Raw genomic sequence first — 20401 nt, 5'->3', positions numbered from 1 at the left:
CAAGATATATAAGTGGAAGTGGTGGGATCCTTAGGTGGGAGTGACCATGTGCTCCTGGAGCTTGTAATACCCATTTAATAAAGTGTTTGGTGCAAAAGCTTTCTCTTTGAATGGGAGACATCGTGTTATAGCATGTTTTGCTATCCAGTTCACCAATTTAACATCGTCGTCCACCCATTTAACAAAGTTTTTAGCACAAAAACAAAGTTCCCAGTGTAGAATCACTACTTTCAAAGTAAGAGCTACACAATTAAACAGGAAATAATACTTTCAAATTAGGAACATGATTTCTTTTCTTTTTAAAATAATTTTATTGGTAGTTACACAGAATAAAAGACGAGCATAAAACAAAATGAACAAACAAAGGAGACCTATAAACAAACACACCAAAAACATCAGTTCCCTACTATCCCTCATGTCTCTAACATACACCACCTTGATATTTTAAAAAGGAAAAAGAAAGAAAAAAGAAAAAATAAGACAAAAACAAAAAGTGTGACTTCTTCCTTCAACTTTCCTTGGTATTGTTAAAATTATATCAGAGAAAAAAATTCCTCTCCAAGCACTATGTTTTTCTTATCAACTTTATGTTTCTTCAGTGTCCCTTTTTCATATGTTCTTCTAAATTGAAGGTGGTGCTGTTGAACGCCAGATCTGTCAATGGAAAAACAACTTTCATCCAAGACTTAATCCTGGATGAGCGGGCAGATCTGGCGTGCATCACGGAGACCTGGTTGGACGAAGCGGGAGGCGTGAATTTGACCCAGCTTTGCCCACCAGGTTTTTCCGTGCAGCACCAGCCGAGATCCGGAGGGCGGGGAGGCGGGGTCGCAGTTGTCTATAGAGATTCCATCCCTCTGACCAGGGGCACCATCCCGCAGTCAACAAATTTTGAATGTGTCCACTTGAGGTTGGGTGACCGGGACAGAATAGGGATTCTGTTAGTGTACCGCCCACCTCGCTGCACTACAGTCTCCTTACCTGAGCTAGCGGGGGTGGTCTCAGGCCTGGCATTGGAATCCCAGCGGCTCCTTGTGCTGGGGGACTTCAATGTCCATGCCGAGGCGGCCCTTTCAGGAGCGGCTCAGGACTTCATGTCTGCCATGGCAACCATGGGGCTGTCCCAGCAAGTATCTGGCCCCACTCATAGTGCAGGACATACATTGGACTTGGTTTTCTGCCAGGGATGGGAGGAAGGTGGTGGGGTCGAGGAGCTGACCATCTCTCCGTTGCCATGGACCGACCACTTCCTGGTCAGATTTAGGCTCACTGCGCCCCCTAACCTCTGCAGAGGTGGAGGACCCATTAAGTTGGTCCGCCCCAGGAGGCTTATGGATCCGGATGGATTCCTGATGGCTCTTGGGAAGTTTCCCGCCGCCTCGGTAGGTGATCCTGTCGAGGCCCTGGTCACTCTCTGGAATGGGGAGATGACTAGGGCAATTGACACGATCGCTCCGGAACGTCCCCTCTCAAGTAGCCGAGCTAAACCAGCTCCCTGGTTCACCGAGGAGCTGGCAGTGATGAAGCGAAGGAAGAGGGAACTAGAGAGTGTGTGGCGTTCAGATCCGAGTGAGCCAAATCGAACACGGTTTGTGTCCTTTTTAAGGGCATATGCCGCGGCAATAAAAGCCGCAAAGAAGGCCTTCTTTGCGGCCACTATTGCGTCTGCAAAGAACCGTCCGGCTGAGCTGTTCCGAATTGTCAGAGGCCTTTTAAATCCCACCACTCAAGGTGGGAACCCTGACGATTCGACTTCTCGCTGTGAAGCTTTTGCTCAGTTCTTTACAGACAAAGTCGCTTTGATCCGTTCTGGTCTGGATACCATGTTAATGGCAGTCGCTGAGGATGTAACACGAGCACCTGCTTGTCCAGTTTTGATGGATTCATTTCAATTGGTGAAACCCGAGGATGTGGACAAGATACTTGGAGGAATGAGGCCAACCACATGCATCCTGGACCCCTGCCCATCCTGGCTTCTAAAGGAGGCCAGAAGGGGATTGGCTGAGTGGGTTAAGGTGGTGGTTAATGCTTCCCTTCGGGAAGGCAAGTTTCCAGCGAGCTTAAAACAAGCTATAATAAAACCGCTGTTGAAGAAACCATCACTGGACCCCACTAAATTCGACAACTATCGGCCAGTTTCCAACCTCCCCTTCTTGGGCAAAGTCTTGGAACGTGTGGTGGCCTCACAACTCCAGGTATTCTTGGTAGACACGGATTATCTAGACTCGGCACAGTCTGGCTTTAGGCCGGGACATGGTACCGAGACAGCCTTGGTCGCCTTAGTGGATGATCTGCGCCGGGAGCTCGACAGGGGGAGTGTGTCCCTGTTGGTGCTGCTCGACCTCTCAGCGGCCTTCGATACCGTCGACCACGGTATCCTTCTGGGACGCCTCGCAGGGATGGGTCTTGGAGGTACTGTTTTGCAGTGGCTCCGGTCATTCCTGGAGGGTCGATCTCAGAAGGTGTTGTTGGGGGACACCTGTTCAACCCCACAACCATTGTCTTGTGGGGTTCCTCAGGGCTCAATATTGTCTCCCATGTTGTTTAACATCTACATGAAGCCGCTGGGGGAGATCATCCGGAGTTTCGGGGTACGGTGTCATCTGTACGCGGATGATGTCCAACTCTGTCACTCCTTTCCACCTGCTACTAAGGAGGCTGTCCAGGTCCTGAACCGGTGCCTGGCCGCTGTGACGGTCTGGATGAGGGCGAACAAATTGAAATTGAATCCAGACAAGACAGAGGTACTCCTGGTCAGTCGCAAGGCCGAACAGGGCATAGGGTTACAGCCTGTGTTGGATGGGGCCACACTCCCCCTGAAGATGCAGGTTCGCAGCTTGGGTGTGATCCTGGACTCATCGCTGAGCCTGGAACCCCAGGTTTCGGCGGTGACCAGGGGAGCATTTGCACAGCTAAAGCTTGTGCGCCAGCTGCGCCCATACCTTGGGAAGTCTGACTTGGCCACGGTAGTCCACGCTCTGGTTACATCCCGTTTAGACTACTGCAACGCTCTCTACGTGGGGTTGCCTTTGAAGACAACTCGGAAGCTCCAACTAGTCCAACGCTCGGCAGCCATGATTTTAACAGGAGCGGAGCGCAGGGAGCATACAACCCCCCTGTTGCGCCAACTCCACTGGCTACCGATCTGCTACCGGGCTGAATTCAAAGTGCTGGCGTTGGCCTTTAAAGCCCTAAACGGTTCCGGTCCAAGCTACCTATCTGACTGCATCTCTGCCTATGAACCCACCAGGAGTTTGAGATCTTCCGGGGAGACCCTGCTCTCGATCCCGCCTGCTTCTCAAGCTCGGCTGGCGGGGACGAGAGATAGGGCCTTTTCTGTGGTGGCCCCCCGGCTTTGGAACACCCTCCCCATAGAGGTACGATCAGCCCCTTCGCTGATGGTGTTTCGGAAAAGATTGAAGACATGGATGTTTAAACAAGCATTCGGTTAATCCGTTGTAACGAATTGTGATGACTAAGGATTGGTTATACACGGACGATGAATTTTGGATTACGATTCCAGTTATGAGATGCATAGGATTGTTATTGGTGGCCCAATAATTTGTACTGTATATGTGTTTTATGCTTTTAACTGAATATTGTTTTTTAAATGTTGTAAACCGCAATGAGTCGCCGATTTAGGCTGAGATATTAGCGGTATACAAGTGCATTAATAAATAAATAAAATAAAATAAATAAATAAATAAATAAATCTTTCCAGTCTATCCTTTTCATTCCTTTCCTGTTGTTTTTGCCTAAGCCAAATGTCAATTCATCCATATCCTTAATTTCCATTATTTTCTCCAGCCATTGTTCTTTTGAAGGGATCAATTCCTGTTTCTAAAATTTAGCAAAGACAATTCTGGCTGCTGTCACAAAGAAAGTAAATAATTTTTCAGTATTAATGTCTTTAAATATCTCTGATTCAAACATTCCTAATAAATAACATTCTGGTTGCATGGTAAACTCAATGTTTATTTTTTTTTTGCATTCTGCATGTATCATTTTCCAATATTCATTTGCTTTTTGACAAGACCACCACATGTGGTAAAAGGACCCTTCCTGTACTTTACACTTCCAGCATTTATTTTCCATATTTTTATACATTATACCTAATTTTTTGGAGTAATATACTATCGATGTAGCATCTTTAACCAGTTATCCTGTAGGTCTGAAGCATAAGTGTATTTTAGACGTTTTGTCCAGATTTGCTCCCATTCCCTCAGTTGGATCATTCTTCCAATATTTTTGGCCCATAGAATCAGAGTTTTTTATCTCTTCTGATTCTGTTGCCCAACCAATTAATTTATTATATAATCTTGTGATTACTTTCTTTTCATCAGTTAATGTTTTATCCCAGAATTCCTCATTGTGACTGAATCCCATTTTTTTTGTCCAAATTGTAGTACTCTAATTTGTATGTATTGAAACCAGGATACGTTTTTATACTTGCACGAAATATCCTCCTGATTTTTTAACTCAAAAGACCTTCCTCTTTTAATTAGAATGTCCTTGAATGTCGGTCAATGGGTCCATCCTAGCAGCCTTCTTTGGTTTGCTTCAAGGGGTGAAATCCACAATGAGGTTCTACTAAATAGATATTCCCACACCTTTATTAAGGACAACCTAATGAAATTATTTACATTTTTTTCCACTTTGGTTCCACCATACCACAAATATGAGTGCCACCCTTTACGTAAATCAAAACCCTCTAGAGTCAGTGTTTTAATTTTAGATAGTTTTATCCAGTCTCGAACCCACATCAATGCACATAATTCGTAATAAAGTTTTATGTCTGGTAGACCAAAACCTCCTTTGTTTTTTAAGGTGGTCATGATTGTGAACTGTATTCTAAGTTTTTTTATCCTTCCAGGTAAATTTTGTGATGTCTTATTGCAATCTTTAAAAATTTTCATATTTCTTATTATAGGTAAGTTTTGAACCAAATATAGCATTTTGGGGAGTAGATTCATTTTAACTGCTGCAATCCTACCTAGCAGTGATAGATTCAATATTTTCCAAGTATCCATCTCTTTTTTTAATTTCTTTCCATTTCTCTATATAATTTCTCTTTCCATTTCTCTATATAATTATTCTTCAACAAGTGTAGATTTCTTGAGGTGATCCAAATACCTAAGCATTTGATCTTTCCTACTATTTTAATCCCAGATATTTCCTGTATTTTCTCTTGTTTCTGTCTAGAAATATTTTTTTTTCAAGATCATTGTTTTAATTTTATTAATTTTTAGACCTGCTATCTCTCCAAATTCTTGAAATTTTTCCAGCCATGTTAATATGCTCTCTTTTGGGTTTTCAATAATACAGATAATGTCATCTGCAAAGTCTCTCAATTTAATTTCTTGTTTATCAGTTTTTAGACCTGTTAAATCTATATCTTCTCTTATGTTCTTTAATAAAATTTCAAGTGCAAAAATACAAATCAAAGGTGATAATGGGCACCCTTGCCATGTGCCTTTTTCTTTTTGAAATTATTCAGTTCTGTTTTGAAAACATATTTTCTTTCTTATTAAAAAGTGTTGTTGATAAAGACTTTGAAATTTTCTCCAGAATCCATGGAAAAGTGAAACATTCTGAAATTTGGAGGGCTAAAAATGGTCAATGTGTTCTACCATGTCATAGTAACTATATGAAATTACTATAACAAAATAATAATGCAATTTCATTACTCTTGTTATAGTAACTATTTTTTACTATACTTTAGAAATATTTTAGAAATGAAACACCAGTACCCCCCTAGTTTTGTGATAATTTTTGAATGATTTTTTTAATGGATCGCACATCCTTAGTGCTCACCAATGTTTTCTCTTCATCTGGGAAAGAAGTGACTAGTGGACTGCCGCAGGGTTGTGTCCTAGGCCCAGTGCTGTCCAATATCTTTAATAATAGCAATAATAATAATAATAATAATAATAATAATTTAATTCTTACCCGCTTCTCCTCATGGCACGAGGCAGATTACAACTTAGCTAAAAACACGTAACCATCTAAAAACACATATAGGTCTACCAAATTTAGGAAGGAGTGCAGCTGTTGTATCAGTCAAAGCTGATAATAAACACTTCTGACTACCTGAGCTGACATTTGGGGAGTCAGATCTAGGAGTACTGTCATTCAGGGGAAGTGTAACCCCATCCAGGACAGATTGACATACCTCCATCCCCAGATTAGCACCTGTTTTATCTGGATTCATTTTCAATTTGTTTTTCCTCATCCAGCCCATTACCTCCTCATGGCATTCGTTCAGAGGAGACACTATCCTTACTGAGGCTTTTTTTGAAAGCATGGAGAAATAAATTTAGGTTTCATTTAGATTTCATTAGCATACTAATAGCATCCTGCTCAATGCCTCTGGATGAAATCTCCCAGTAATGCCATGTAATAGTTTTTTTTGTTTTTTTTGTGGAGCAGTGATCCCAAAACACCACCATCTGGAACCTGTCTGAGAGGTATGTCTGAGACCACTACAGCATAGTGCTTCCAATTCCCAAACCCCACTGGTGTTCCAGCTGGCTTTCTTTCCCACATTGTTCCTATGCCAGTGTTCTCTAATTAAGAATCAAGGATTATGGGAAACTTAGTCTTCTCAACATTTTCAGATGCAACAAACTGTGTGTTATGGGATGGCCTTTGTGAAACTCCATTTTGCCAGCCCTTGAAAATGGAGGGGAGACGACATCTACTAATGCCACATATCTTTTTTAGAAGTGTACCATATAACCTTTTTCAAGACTACCTTGCAAAAGATTGTAGCTATATAAACAAGCCTAAGGAAATCATCTTAGAAATATTAGAAACCTGTTTAAAAAATGTCAGCACCAAAACAAAGCTTGGAATGGGAAAAAAGATTAAATATCCTAGATAATATAGAAGAACATAAGTATTCATTGCCATCTTTTTATTAAGCAACACTGCAATTCAGATTTCATGTTCTGAGGGCTTTAATGTTTTTGTGTGTATGTATGTATCACAACATGTCTGACCATTGTTTGGATAAGCAAAAAATTGTGTGGGCAGATAAGGACAATGCATCCTCAAGTGATTGCTTCAGATCATATTTTTTGGAATATTTAAAATATTTAAAATAACTGGTTTTCTATTTAATGATTGCATCACAGACTTTCATCAATATAAGAATGAGAGACAGAGAGGCACTGTGACTGGAATTCAGAAGATTGTCTATTCACAAGGTCAGTGCTTATGTTTACTTTCATTTTCATTTTACAAATTCTGATATATGGTGTTCTAAATTTAAACAATTAGATTTAGGAGGGAATTGTTCTTAAATCATTATATTATTTTAAAAAATCAACCTTATGTTTCTGTGCACAACTTTACTTACATCATTAGTTATATATTTTGTTATATGGTGATAGCAAGAAAACAGAAATCAAAATATATTATAGGAAGAATATTAAATGGCATATATTTTATTTGTTTCTGAAATGTATCAGTTTCATAAATAAAATAAGGTATTGTGATATGCTTAATTTTTTTTGTGCTCCATACAATTAAAGTATTTTGATATTACTTTAACAGCCATGATTCTGGGATCTATAATTTAAATCAACTGATTGGCCAGACACAGATTTTTTACACTTTTAAATATTGCAGCCTATTTACCTGATAAAACATATTTTGCTGTCTAGATATAGATCATTAGCTTTGAGTGCCTCAGCCACTTCTATGGTTTGGTAAAATTAATCACACCCTCATAGGAAAGGAAGCAAACTAGACTGGTGTATAAGTGTTTATGGAAACCACTAGATCTGATGCTAATAGTGGTAAGATTGAGTGGAACAAAATTATTCCATCTTACTATTATTAGTCATTACTCTGCACAAATTAACCCATGCAAAACTTCCTTAGCTTGGATATCTAAAATTCTTAGATTTAAAATTATGTTTATCCAGTGAAATTGATGTTACAGATATATAGGATGCTGTTGTGTCTTTTAAAAGAAATATATCTATTTCAACTAAGGCACATCTATACTGACTTAATTTCCGGCATGCTGGATACCAGATCAGCCCCTATAAGTACCCCCACAGGAATTCCCCAGCCACCACAGAGACAGGAGGGAGTCCACACCATCCAGCAGCAGCAAACATGGTTTTGCATCACTCACTGGGTGGCCACCCTAAATGCACCCCTCACCATTCATGTCACTGCAGTATCCAGCTGTAACATGGGACCGACCTACCTATTCCCCATCAGTTGCCCTGATATCAGCTACAGTGGAAAGGGAAAGAGGAGTTGAGGAAATCCTCAACTCCTCTTTCTCACTCAGGTCTTCCCAGTGCTCCCAAGATCCCAACTGCACCCAAGCAAGAAACTGATAACAGGTAGATCCTAGTTTGTGACTGGAGATTACTGCAGCAAAGGGCAGCATAGGGAGAAGTCACCTGCTATCAACTTCTCCCTATGCTTCATATGCCCAGGCTGCTGATTCCATAGATTCAACAGAACGTGGGGACAATTGTGGCTGGTTTCATTTGGGAACTGGATCACCTGTCCCATCTTGCCCTAAGTCAGGGGGAACTCTGAATTCTAAGGCAGACTTTAGGTGATGCAGGGAAAAGTCATATTATTATGGTCTTGCCTCCCATTACCGCAGATCATCCCATGTGGTGTTTGCCCACTGCAGGGATGATTGTCATCTACACCATCCTAGGTGGTCAGGATAGATTGGTCCTATTATAAAACAGATAAAGCTTTTTGGGTGGTATAAGATGTAGCTTTCTTCAGTGATCACCTTTTTTTTCATCAGATATATTTGCAATATATTCATTTTTCATCAGAATTTTGTTAGCAGTGTTGAGTTACACATATCCTTTTAAATCACATTGTGGATACTGAATTTATCTGAATGACACTGTTTTTAGATTCTGCATGTTGCAAAAAGGCAGTACTCTTGCAACCTTCAGTTCAACAGTGTATTATCTTGGAACCATTCCTATTTGGCCTCTGGAGAGAGAGAAATGAAAAGGTCAGAGAGGATGACAATGGAATAACAGTTTCTGGATACATTTCAGGGATATGCCTGGAGATCATACAATGATAACACTTGTGTGAAAAAGACTATTCATGTTTCAAATCTCTGCCTGGGTAGAGAGGGAAAGAATACAACAGTTATACCATAGCTCTTCATTTTGTCCTCATAATAATGAACATCTATGATGAAGTGATGGCCTTGGGGACCCATACAGAAGATATGGGAAAGTGTGGCCCTAAAGTGCATCCTTTCCTGCAAGGCTGTTTTTAGAGCATATTTCTTGCTGAGTTGTGAGTTGGCCAACAGAAGAAAATCTGCAGAGAGAGAGAGAGACATGATGTTTTTGCACATAGTGATAGAGAGACAGGTTCTTCCTAAATTGTTCCAGCTGGTAGATCTTCTGGTTAGGATTGTACTTGGCATACATAATCAATTGTGTATTCTCTCTCTTTTTCTTCCCAGGGAGAAAAGTGAAGAAATAATTACTTGGAGATTTGCCATTTATTCGAAAGATGACAGATGAAAGTAGAGACAATGGTTTAGAGCAAGGACCTACACAATATATTTTGGCTGGATATCCAGATGTTATGCTGTATCCCTTTGCAATGTTAGGGATTCTGATAATATTATATTATCCTGTTCTTGTTTCAGTCCTTGCAATGTACATTGGCAGTACAATCTGTGTCATTTGTAGGAAAATCTGTAACCTTCCAGAAGATACAGATAATAAACTATGGGACAAGACAAAGAAAATCCTGACAACTCTGGCCTATGTGTTGGGAAAGATATTACATGGTAAGCATGAATTCCACAGAATCTTTGAAAGGCTAAATTTCAAAAGGTTCTCTGATACAGTAGTATTTTGATTCAGAACAGGAATAAGAATCTAATTTATTTCTTATTTTCTTGAGTATGCCATTAATTTCAGTGCATTTTTTTCTGGTTAGGGGAGCCATAGATTTCATTAGAATTTTACTTTCAACATGACCTTTTTTGAAAGGCGAATGATGATACCTTTACATTTTCTCATTAAAGATACACACACACACATTTTTTTATTTTTTTATTTATTTGCTTACTTACTTGCTTACTTACTTACTAGATTTACACCCCTCCTTTCTCACCTAGCGGAGGACTCAAGAAGGCTTACATATATAAGCAGTGATTCAATGGCATACAACATACATAGTAAAATAAACATATAAATTAAACAGTCATTAAAACATATCAAAACATTAATCCAATATCATAGTCCACAATTTTACCATTTGGCCTCCTTTATTATTAAGATATAGAAATTATGAGATCTATAATAATACTGAATACACTGCATGTTGTTCCTCGATAGGTTATGAAATTTGTGGAATCGAAAACCTTCCAAAAGGACCTGCTGTTCTTGTTTATTACCATGGAGCCTTGGCAATGGATCAGTACTTATTTATGTTTACACTCTATAGAATTACAGGGAGATTCTGCTTTTCTGTGATGGACCATTTCCTTTTTCATCTACTAGGTAAAAACAAATAGAAACGTATAACTTTGTGGAAAATTATATGCGATGAAAATGATCCCCTTTCATATCATCATATAAAGCTATTTGGATATTTTTTTTCTAATTTATTCTCAAAATTTCTTTATTATTGTGTGGAATCTTCCATTTATTGAACATATAATGTGGCTGAAGTTGTGCACATAATTTCTTTTTTAAAAAAAAAATTAACAGTATTAAAGTGCAAAATCACTGACTAGACTGCATGCAAGCTGAGATGGAGGAAATGTGTGGGCAGTAGAAGCCACATAACCTTTTCCCATCTGTTGATTTTTCCATGCAGGGAGGAAGTAAAATAAAATAAATTTATCCTATTTTATCTCTTTACAAAGCACTGCCCTGAGGTGCCGCTTTCTTCTTTAGGTAGAAGGATTATTATTATTATTATTATTATTATTATTATTATTATTATTATTATTATTATATCATGTCAAAAGCGAATTGAGAATATACTGCAAGTCGCTTCTGCAGTGAGAGAATTGGCCATCTGCAAGGACATTGCCCAGGGGATGCCCAGATGTGTTACCATCCTGTTGGAGACTTCTCACATGACACCACATCTCACGAATTTGAACTGCCGACCTTCAGGTCTTTCGGTCAGCAGTTCACCCAGCACAAGGGTTTAACTCATTGCGCCACCATGGCTCTTAGGTAGGAGGCATTGGAACAGGATATAAGGACTTTGTATCTGCCTCTCTTTTTTATCCATAATCTTTTTATGTCAATGTCTTTGGAAATATAAACATGAGCTGAACAAGTAGGGAAAATATGCTGCTGCTCAGATGCATCCTCTTTCAAGATACACTGTAGAATTAATGTAGTTTGGCACTACTTTAACCGTCATGACTCAATGCTGTGGAAACATGGGAACTGTAGTTTGGTGATACACCAGCACTCTTTAGCAAAGAAGGCGAAAGACCTTGTAAAACTACAACTCATGTGGCTCCATAGCATTAAACTATGGCAGATAAAGTGGTGTCAAACTGCATTAATTCTATAGTGGCTAGCAGGGATTGCAAAATACATAGAGAAAAGACTCACAGCAATTCATGAAAATTGTTTTAGCCTGTAGTTGTGTAATTGGCCAATTAAGATATTTGGTCCTGTTTTTTCAGTCTGGATGGCTAAGTAGGCAAATATTGAAAGGAAGTATCATGGGAATGGTCTTAGGTCTAAATCAGTGGCCTTCAACTCCCAGAAATCCTAACAGCTGGTAAACTGGCTGAGATTTCTGGGACTTGTAGGCCAAAACACCTGGGGACCCACAGGTTGAGAACCACTGTTCTAAATGAATGATTTTAAAATGATGTTTGGGAATTGAAGTTAATTTGGCACGGGTGGGAGATAAGGTTAAAGGACTTTTCTTTAAAGGAAAAGCTGTCTGATCATGACAGAAAGAGATGAAGTGTAAACATGTCAACCACTTTTCTTTCAGAAGATGTTTGAAAATGGCAACAGAAAATCAGTTCACAGGGAAGAATCTGTGAGCCACTACACTCTCTCTCTCAAAATGAAATATTGTAGCTATGGGTGCATCTACACAGTAGACTTAATACAGTTCGACCCCACTTTCACTGCTATGGCTCAAGGCTATGAAATCATAGGAGGTGTCGTCTGGTGAGGCACCAGCACTATTCAACAAAGAAGGCTAACAGTACCTTGGCAGTGAAAGTGGAGTCAAACTGCATTAATTCTACACTGTAGATGCACCCTGCAAGCAAAATATTAATGTGATACAGGTCCTGATTTCTTCTTAAACCAAGAGGGAAGTAATTATCTCTTACACTCATTATTACAGGGTTAAAACAGTTTTTTCGTGTTATTCACTGTATTCATCCTACAAGACAAGAATGTGTGACACTTCTTGAGAAAGGACATCTATTAGCTGTTGCACCTGGTGGCATTCGAGAGCAGAATTATGGAGACAACACTTACAAGCTCATCTGGAGGCAGCGTAAAGGATTTGCTCAAGTAGCCATAGATGCAAAAGTGGTGAGATTTGTTTCTTTTCTTTCTCTCCCCCCCAATTTCTCACTCACTTATCTCCACTAAATGGAAATCAAAGTCTATAATAGTTAAATTATTATGTCATAATGATATTGTCTAATAAGATATGCACACACCAGTTGGTTCAAATATATTTATAGAACAGGCAACTGTTAATACCATCATATACCTATATTGGTTGGTGATATGTGAAGATGATTTTTTTGTTCTTCTTGTTCTTCATTTCCCCCATTTCAATTTGTTTGAAACACCCACACAAATATCAATAATAATAATAATAATAATAATCTTTATTTGTAAACCGCCCTATCTCCCTGAAGAGATTCAGGGGGGTTTCCAACATGTATGGCAAACATTCAATGCCAAGGCACCATATGCATTTAAAAACACCAAATAAATAGATAAGCATGTATCTAATAAATATGAAGACATATCTATCTTTGCCTAAAACACCCACACAAATAGCAATGCTCCATGTGCATTTAAAAAATATGAAAGAAATAGATAAGCATATATATACTATCTAATAAATATGGAAACTTATCTATATTTGCCCAATCAATATTCTGAAAAAAAAATATGATCAAGAATTCTCCCACAACGGAATCCAACAGACATCGACTATGAAGAAGACAAAAAGCTATCAAAACGCAATAGATTCAGAATGTAAACACTATTCATAAAAAAAAAATCAAGGATGTTTCTACAATGTAGAATTAATCTGATGTGATATGCTAGTGCTTCATCAAACTGCAATTTTGGAAGCATTCATTGGCAGAAAAGGCTAAAAACCTTGTAAAACCACAACTCCCATGATTCCACAGCACTGAACCATGACAGTTAAAGTGATGTGAAACTACATTAATTCTACAGTGTAGATGCACCCTAATTCTCAATGAGACATTTGGCTGTTGGCATGTTGAGTCACTCATCAAAACCAAACAATACAGAGACAGACAGACAAAGAGGACTTCTTTTAAAAGAAATTATGGGGATTTTTAAACAACCATTTTTTCAAGAAAACACATTGTAATTTGTCCAAAAACTTTAAGATTTTCATAAAGCATCACAAAATTCTGGGAAAAAATGAAAGGAATGGAATAAACAGCTATATACATTAATTCTCTATAGAACATAAAATACACCCAGGAGCACCAATACAAATAGCAGCTTTAAAAGAATATCTTCAGCTGTAGAAGAGGAAAAGATAAATTATTCCTCCCTACTTGCTGCACCCTTTATAATTATTACCCTTGCTATTTTAAATTGCTCACAAATCTAAATAATTTATTCCCACAGATTTCCAATTCATGTTGTCAGTGACGTACATAGACTTGTTTTTAAAAGAAAATGTTTTAATTTTTTTTATCTTTGGTGTTTCTTAGCCCATCATTCCTATGTTTACTCAGAATATCAGAGAGGGATATGTCATATACGGAAACATAAGTAAGTAGAACTCTATACCCACTTAGAAATGTGATTTTATACTGCAATTTTATATGAGCTCACTTTGAATAATTTGTGGAAAGACCACAACCTCGGGCTGTAAATAATGTTAAACTCTACTTCCTGAGCATAGAAATTCTGTATGCTTTCCCTGCTTGAAGGTGATTAAAATTGGTACATACAGTGGTGAACCCATGCAGGTTTTCAAGTATTTCAGTTGATATCAATTTTGTTGTTTATTTTAAAATATTACAGTTTCAAATACAAAATGTATCTGCATTATCCCAATGTACAATTACCTTCTGTTTTTAATTTCATATATAGGACCAATGCAATGGTTTTATGAGAAAACACGAATGTTAGTGTTTCCTATGTATGGACTATTTCCAGTCAAAATCCGGACACATATTGGACAACCAATTCCATATGATCCAAATATAACTGCAGCAGAATTAGCTGAAAAGGTAAGTATTTATTGTTGGAGATTAAAAGATATATTAACATTTAAACCCAGTTCAAAATGTTTGAAGTCCTCTAAGAGTCCCACGGTTTATGGAAATCTAGTTTGGCTTTGTTTTGGTTTCGTTTATTTGCTCAGTTATTACCAGTATTTTATCTATGATAGGAAGGGTTCAAGTGAATTGGCTCCTATTAGCATACATCTGAGCATACATCTGTACATGTGGATATGTCATTGTATTTGATCTTGATTAAAAATGTAATTTCTGCAAAAAAAAATATGTTTTTCTTGATGGAAGCAATGAGTAATTTTAGCAATTTTCTTCAGTCTCCAAGAAAGACTTTGAAAACCATGTTTTGTTAGATGTATTACGTTGGAAAGAGCACTACCATAGCTTTCTGAATTGCAGCTCCAATGTGGCCAAATCCTGTAACAACAAACCAGGGATGAGCTTGCAGCACTGTCTAGTTTGGAAGAAGTCAGCAATGCCATCAGCCAAAAAATAATAATAATAACAAAGTCAGCAGACCTGATGGGATCCCTGCTGAAATTTTTAAGGAGGGCGAACCTGAGATGACACAACAACTCCACCAGCTCATTGAAAAAGTGTGGATGATCGAGAAAATCCCAGCAAACTTCAAGGATGCCACCATCATCACACTTTTCAAAAAGGGGAAAGAACACACTGCTGAAACTATTGAAGTGTCTCTCTTCTAACCTCCACTGGGAAAATCCTTGCAAGAATCCTTGTAAACTGCCTTTTACCCATCTCAGAAGACACCCTTCCAGAATCTCAGAATGGCTTCCACCCCTGCAGAGGAACAGTGGATATGATCTTCACTGCATGACAGCTTCAAGAAAAATGCAGGAAATGAAATCAACCTCTGTACATGGCATTCATTGCCCTTGCAAAGGCATTCAACACAGTGAAACACATTGCTTTCTGGACCATCTTCCAAAAAATTGAGTGCCCTGATGAATTTATGAGCATCCTGCAGCTCCTCCATGATGACATGATGGCAATAGTCTTGGACAGCAATGGCTCCCAAAGTGACCCATTTAAGGTGGTATCAGGTGTCAAACAGGGATGTGTTATTGCCCCAACCTTATTTTCCATCTTCATTGCTACTTCATCTTGTTGATGGGAAGCTTGCAACCAGAGTGGAAATCATCTATCGGATAGATGGCAAGCTATTTAACCTCAGCAGACTGAAAGCCGAAACCAAGGTTACAACAACATCTGTTATAGAATTCCAGTATGCTGATGACAACATCATCTGTGCACATTCAGAAGACCTACAAGCCACTCTAAACACCTTTGTAGAGGCTTATGAGAAGCTCAGCCTCTCATTGAACATTGAGAAAACCAAAGTGCTCTTCGAGCCATCATCTGCTAAACTCTCTGCAATGCCAGAAAGACAGCTTAATGTTGCACCATTAGAAAATGTTGACAATTTGCGCTACCTTGGCAGCTACCTCTCCACAAAAGTCAACATTGACACTGAAATACAACACCACCAGAGCTCTGTGAGTGCAGCATTTTTCCGAATGAAGCAGAGAGTGTTTGAGGATCGGGACATCCGTAGGGAGACCAAGGTGTTTGTTTATAAAGCCATTGTCCTCCCAACATTGCTATACGCCTGCAAAACATGGACTGTCTACAGACATCATATGTAACTCCTGGAACGATTTCATCCTGCAAATCCTGCAAATCTCTTGGGAAGACAGGCGGACAAATGTCAGCATGCTGGAAGAGGCAAAGACCACCACCACCTACAGACCACTGCCATGACACCACATCTGGAAAACCATCATTGTCGAACTATGAGGGTCACCTAAGTAAGTAAAGTAACATTATGCAATAGACAAGGCTAACTTTTGTATTCAATTATGTATCTCAACACTTCAGGATCTTGTCAGATTCCCTCTTAACCGGGTTTCCAAATTTTAGTCTTATTCTGGTTTCTTGACTGCAATCTCCATTTTAATTAATGACTAATGGTAAACCCACGCTGTAGAATTAAGGCAGCTTGACTCATTAATCTTCATAATTCAATACAATGTAAATCATAGGAATTTTAGTTTGGTAAGGCACCAGCACACTTCAGCAGAAAAGTCTGCAAGCCCCATGATTCCATAGCATTGAGTTGTTGCAGTCAAAGGGGTGCCAAACAACATTAATTCTAGATGCACCTAATCAAAGTATGGAAAATTTTGAACTATGTATTTCTGTGTCTTTGTTATCTATTTTAAATATATGTAAATCAACTGTGTTCATTAATGTTAACTTCAATCTTGATTTTCCATTTACTTCTCTGATTTTCTTCTGTGGTCGTTCCAAATCTTTTCTACTGATAATATGGTATAATATGCATACTTTGAATGGTTGATGTTCCTTTCTCCAGTTCCCATGCCTCTTGCCTCTGAATCCAATCCTTCTTTGTCTACAATATGTTCAGCACACAAGTTAAATACACAGTTTGATAAAATGCAGCCTTGCCTGACCCCCTTGTCATTTCAACAGGGGTGGAGTAAGGTCAACAGAGATGTACACATCAAAGCTATATCTACATCCATATCTACGTCTAAGCTGCAATTATAGTATTAATGTATTTCTGTGCTACCTTTCACATCAAACAAAACATCCACCTACCTGGGAATAATACTTACCTGAAAATCTAAATGAATTCAAAAACTTTATCTTTGAGTTTTGTTGTTGTTGTTGTTGCATACCTTAAAGTCAGTTGCAACCTATGGCTTTCTGTTTTTGCATGCTTTAAAGTTGTTTTCAATCTATGCTTTTTGTTCTTGTGATTATTAATGGTACATATGGGGCCAGGCATGTAGCCGGGGGGGGGGGGCTCGAGGAGCTTCAGTCCTCCCTCCCCCCCGAAATTCTCATGGTGGTTCGCAAAAAGGCCTTACTGGTGCATTATTTAGGCTATTATGTTTATTCATATCATGATCTGATCACCATACTCAATATAACCCATATGCATGGGGGTATTGAGGTAATGATACAAAAGGTTTGCTAGGCTAGACCCTCTTTCACTCAGACTCAGCCCCCCCAAAACTCAGTCCCGTCCCCCCGAAACCCCTCCTGAAAAAAATTCAGCCCCCCCCCCCCCGAAACGAAATCCTGGCTACGGGCCTGTATGGGGCTGAACGTATTCAAACCTGTCACAGATCTTACTTTGCAAGATTTGTTCAGAAGGAAGTGGCTTTGCTTTCCCCAGGGGCTGAGAAAGTGTGAATTGCCAAAGTAACCCAGGGGGTCTGCATGACTGAACGAGGATCCAAATCCTGTTCTACACAGCCCCAAGTTCAACACTCAAACCACTATGCCACATTGACTTTCATGTATAGGATTGTATTTGGCCAAATGCTTAGATTTATTGTCCATATCATGGTTCTGTGGTAAGTAATTTGTTAATACATTATGTGAGTGATGCATGTTTTTTCTAGAATTATGAAGTAGTGTCTCATTGTCTAATGTCTTGCTTCATATATTTATGTGATACTTAGCATTGTGTTGCCTGCCAATTTCCTGCACAGAAAATGTTATTTTCTGTAAAAACTGGGTAAAAATTAAATACAGAATAAGTTCCAAATTGTGAGTAGTTTTAAAAATGCCACAATTTTCAAAGACCTTCACACAGCTAGAAGAAAATTGCTAAAATTAGTTATTTTCTTTGAAAAGAAGATTAGTGAAAAACAACATCCCTAAATCCTGTATCATCTCCATCTTCAAAACCTAGATTCCAATTTCTGTGATACTAAACCTATATGGGTGGTTTTTGTGTTTCTCTTATTTTCTCTTTAACAGACAAAAATCGCAATTGAAGCTTTGCGAGACAAGCACCAGAAAATACCAGGAAGCATACTAAGTGCTTTGGGGGAACGTTTTGAGATGCATTGCAAAAATGAATAATGCAAATGAAGGACTACATCTATACTTTCAGAATTGCTCATCACAAGGAATTTCAACATAAATATGAAGCTGTTGTCTCACAAATTATACAGGTTTTTATATCAAACTGGAATTAAACATTTTCATCTATTCCCACTCCAACTTTCAACACATGGGATTTTTTTTTTATCAGTGGTGCAATTTTTTAAAATAAAGCTAATTGATGTGAATAACAACTCTTCAGGATAGTATCTGAAAAACTGTAGGCTGACCAGACTTTTCATGTATGCTAGACTCCCAATTAGAGTGCTATTAGTGGAAAACCTGGAGAAAATCTTTGTCAAGATCATTTGATGTTTACCTGGTGGTGTGGCAGCAAGTGTTTAGGTTGACAATCTACACCTGGAATTGAACACTGAAATGTGTCCCTGTTACTTTTACCTAATCTCTTAGTAAATTTCAATCCCATTAATTCTGGTATCAGAAAGAGTCTTCTGTTTGAGTTAGGACTCAACACACTGTTTTATAACAGCTCCAGTTTTCATGAAATGGGAGGTCCAAAAGGTGAGGAGACTACTGTTTGATCCCTTCATGGGCTATGATGCCCCTCAAGGTCCCATTTTCTTCCACTCTTATATTATTTAACTTATTCACATACATGCTGGGATATGTGATTTCAGGTTTTCAGGCTTGTTGCCTGCTATGTTATGGCGGCAGTTAACATTCTCTGGATCCTTTCTCTCAAAATCCAAGCAAGTTGTACCTTTCGATAGAATCATAGAGTTGGAAGAGACCTTGTGGACCATCAAGTCCAACCCCCTGCCAAGAAGCAGGAAAATCACATTCACAGTACCCCTGACAGATCCGCATCCAGCCTGTTTTGAAACCTCCAAAAGAGCCTCCACCACACTATGGGGCAGAGAGTTTCACTGCTGAACAGCTCTCACAATTAGGAAGTTCTTCCTATTGTTCAGGTGGAATCTCCTTTCCTGTAGTTTGAAGCCATTACTCCATGTCCTAGTCTCCAGGGCAGCAGAAAACAAGCTTGGTCCCTCCTCCTTATGACTTCTCCTCACATATTTATACATGGCCATTATGTCCCCTCTCAGTCTTCTCTTCTGCAGGTTAAACATGCCCAGCTCTTTAAGCTGCTCCTCATAGGGCTTGTTCTCTAGACCCTCAATCATTTTAGTCACCCTTCTCTGGACACATTCCAGCTTGACAACATCTCACTTAAATTGTTGTGCCCAGAATTAGACACAGTATTCCAGGTGTGGTCTGACCAAGGCAGAATAGAGGGGTGGCATGATCTCCCTGGATCTAGACAGGGAAGGCGTAAAGCAAATACGGTGAGAATGAAAGAATCAGGAATTAAGGAAGTGATTTCTGAATGTGTTTTGGACTTCAACTTTGAAAATTCTTGATGGATTACCAAGCCAGCAGTGGCTTCTGGATGGAAGTCCTAAACACCTAAAGGACGAACATTTGGGCGTGGCTACTTGCTTTGTTTTCACCTTCAGATGCCTTTAAATTAGGTCAATCACTGTGGCTTCTCTATTATCTTTCTGAGCTTGATTCCAGATGAAGTCTGTATATAACAGTGATATACTCCTTTATTACCTCTGGAGTGTGACTTCATATACTGTGTTGTGTTCCAGTGAACAGTTAAATGGTACCACAAAAAGGAGGGGGAATAACTTACATGATTTTTAAATAAAGTAGTTTTCTTCATCTGAAATTATGTGTAAGACTTCTTGCAGAAATCAAGATTATCTGTGAGAGGCAGTGGAGGTGGAAATGGAGCGGAGGAGATAAGAATTACTCATCCAAGTTTTGCTGACTAGAGTTAGGAAGAGCAAGGAGGGAGGCGGAGGTGGAATGCTAGGTGTAGTTGTTCCACCCTTAAAAAGGAAACTCCCTTTTTGTTTTGTGTGTTTGTCCCCACCACTTTGTTCTTCCTTTGTCTGGGGTCTCATCAATCTTTACTTAATAGTAATTCTGTTTATGAAGACAATG

At 39.0% G+C, this 20401-nt stretch overlaps 1 protein-coding gene across 1 annotated transcript; it reads left to right on the top strand.

Moving 5' to 3' along the window:
- The first annotated feature begins 9525 nt into the window (after positions 1-9525).
- On the top strand, positions 9526-18406 carry LOC132774842 (DGAT1/2-independent enzyme synthesizing storage lipids-like). Its single transcript, XM_060775326.2, has 6 exons — positions 9526-9808; positions 10362-10526; positions 12361-12554; positions 13955-14015; positions 14340-14479; positions 18302-18406. The coding sequence occupies exons 1-6, from the start codon at positions 9526-9528 to the stop codon at positions 18404-18406; spliced, it is 948 nt and encodes a 315-aa protein (XP_060631309.2).
- Positions 18407-20401: the final 1995 nt, after the last annotated feature.

This window comes from Anolis sagrei, chromosome 4, assembly GCF_037176765.1.
Source record: "Anolis sagrei isolate rAnoSag1 chromosome 4, rAnoSag1.mat, whole genome shotgun sequence".
NCBI classification, from domain to species: domain Eukaryota; kingdom Metazoa; phylum Chordata; class Lepidosauria; order Squamata; family Dactyloidae; genus Anolis; species Anolis sagrei.
The sequence above is the reverse complement of the archived record's forward strand: the minus strand, read 5'-3'. Positions and strand labels throughout refer to the sequence as shown.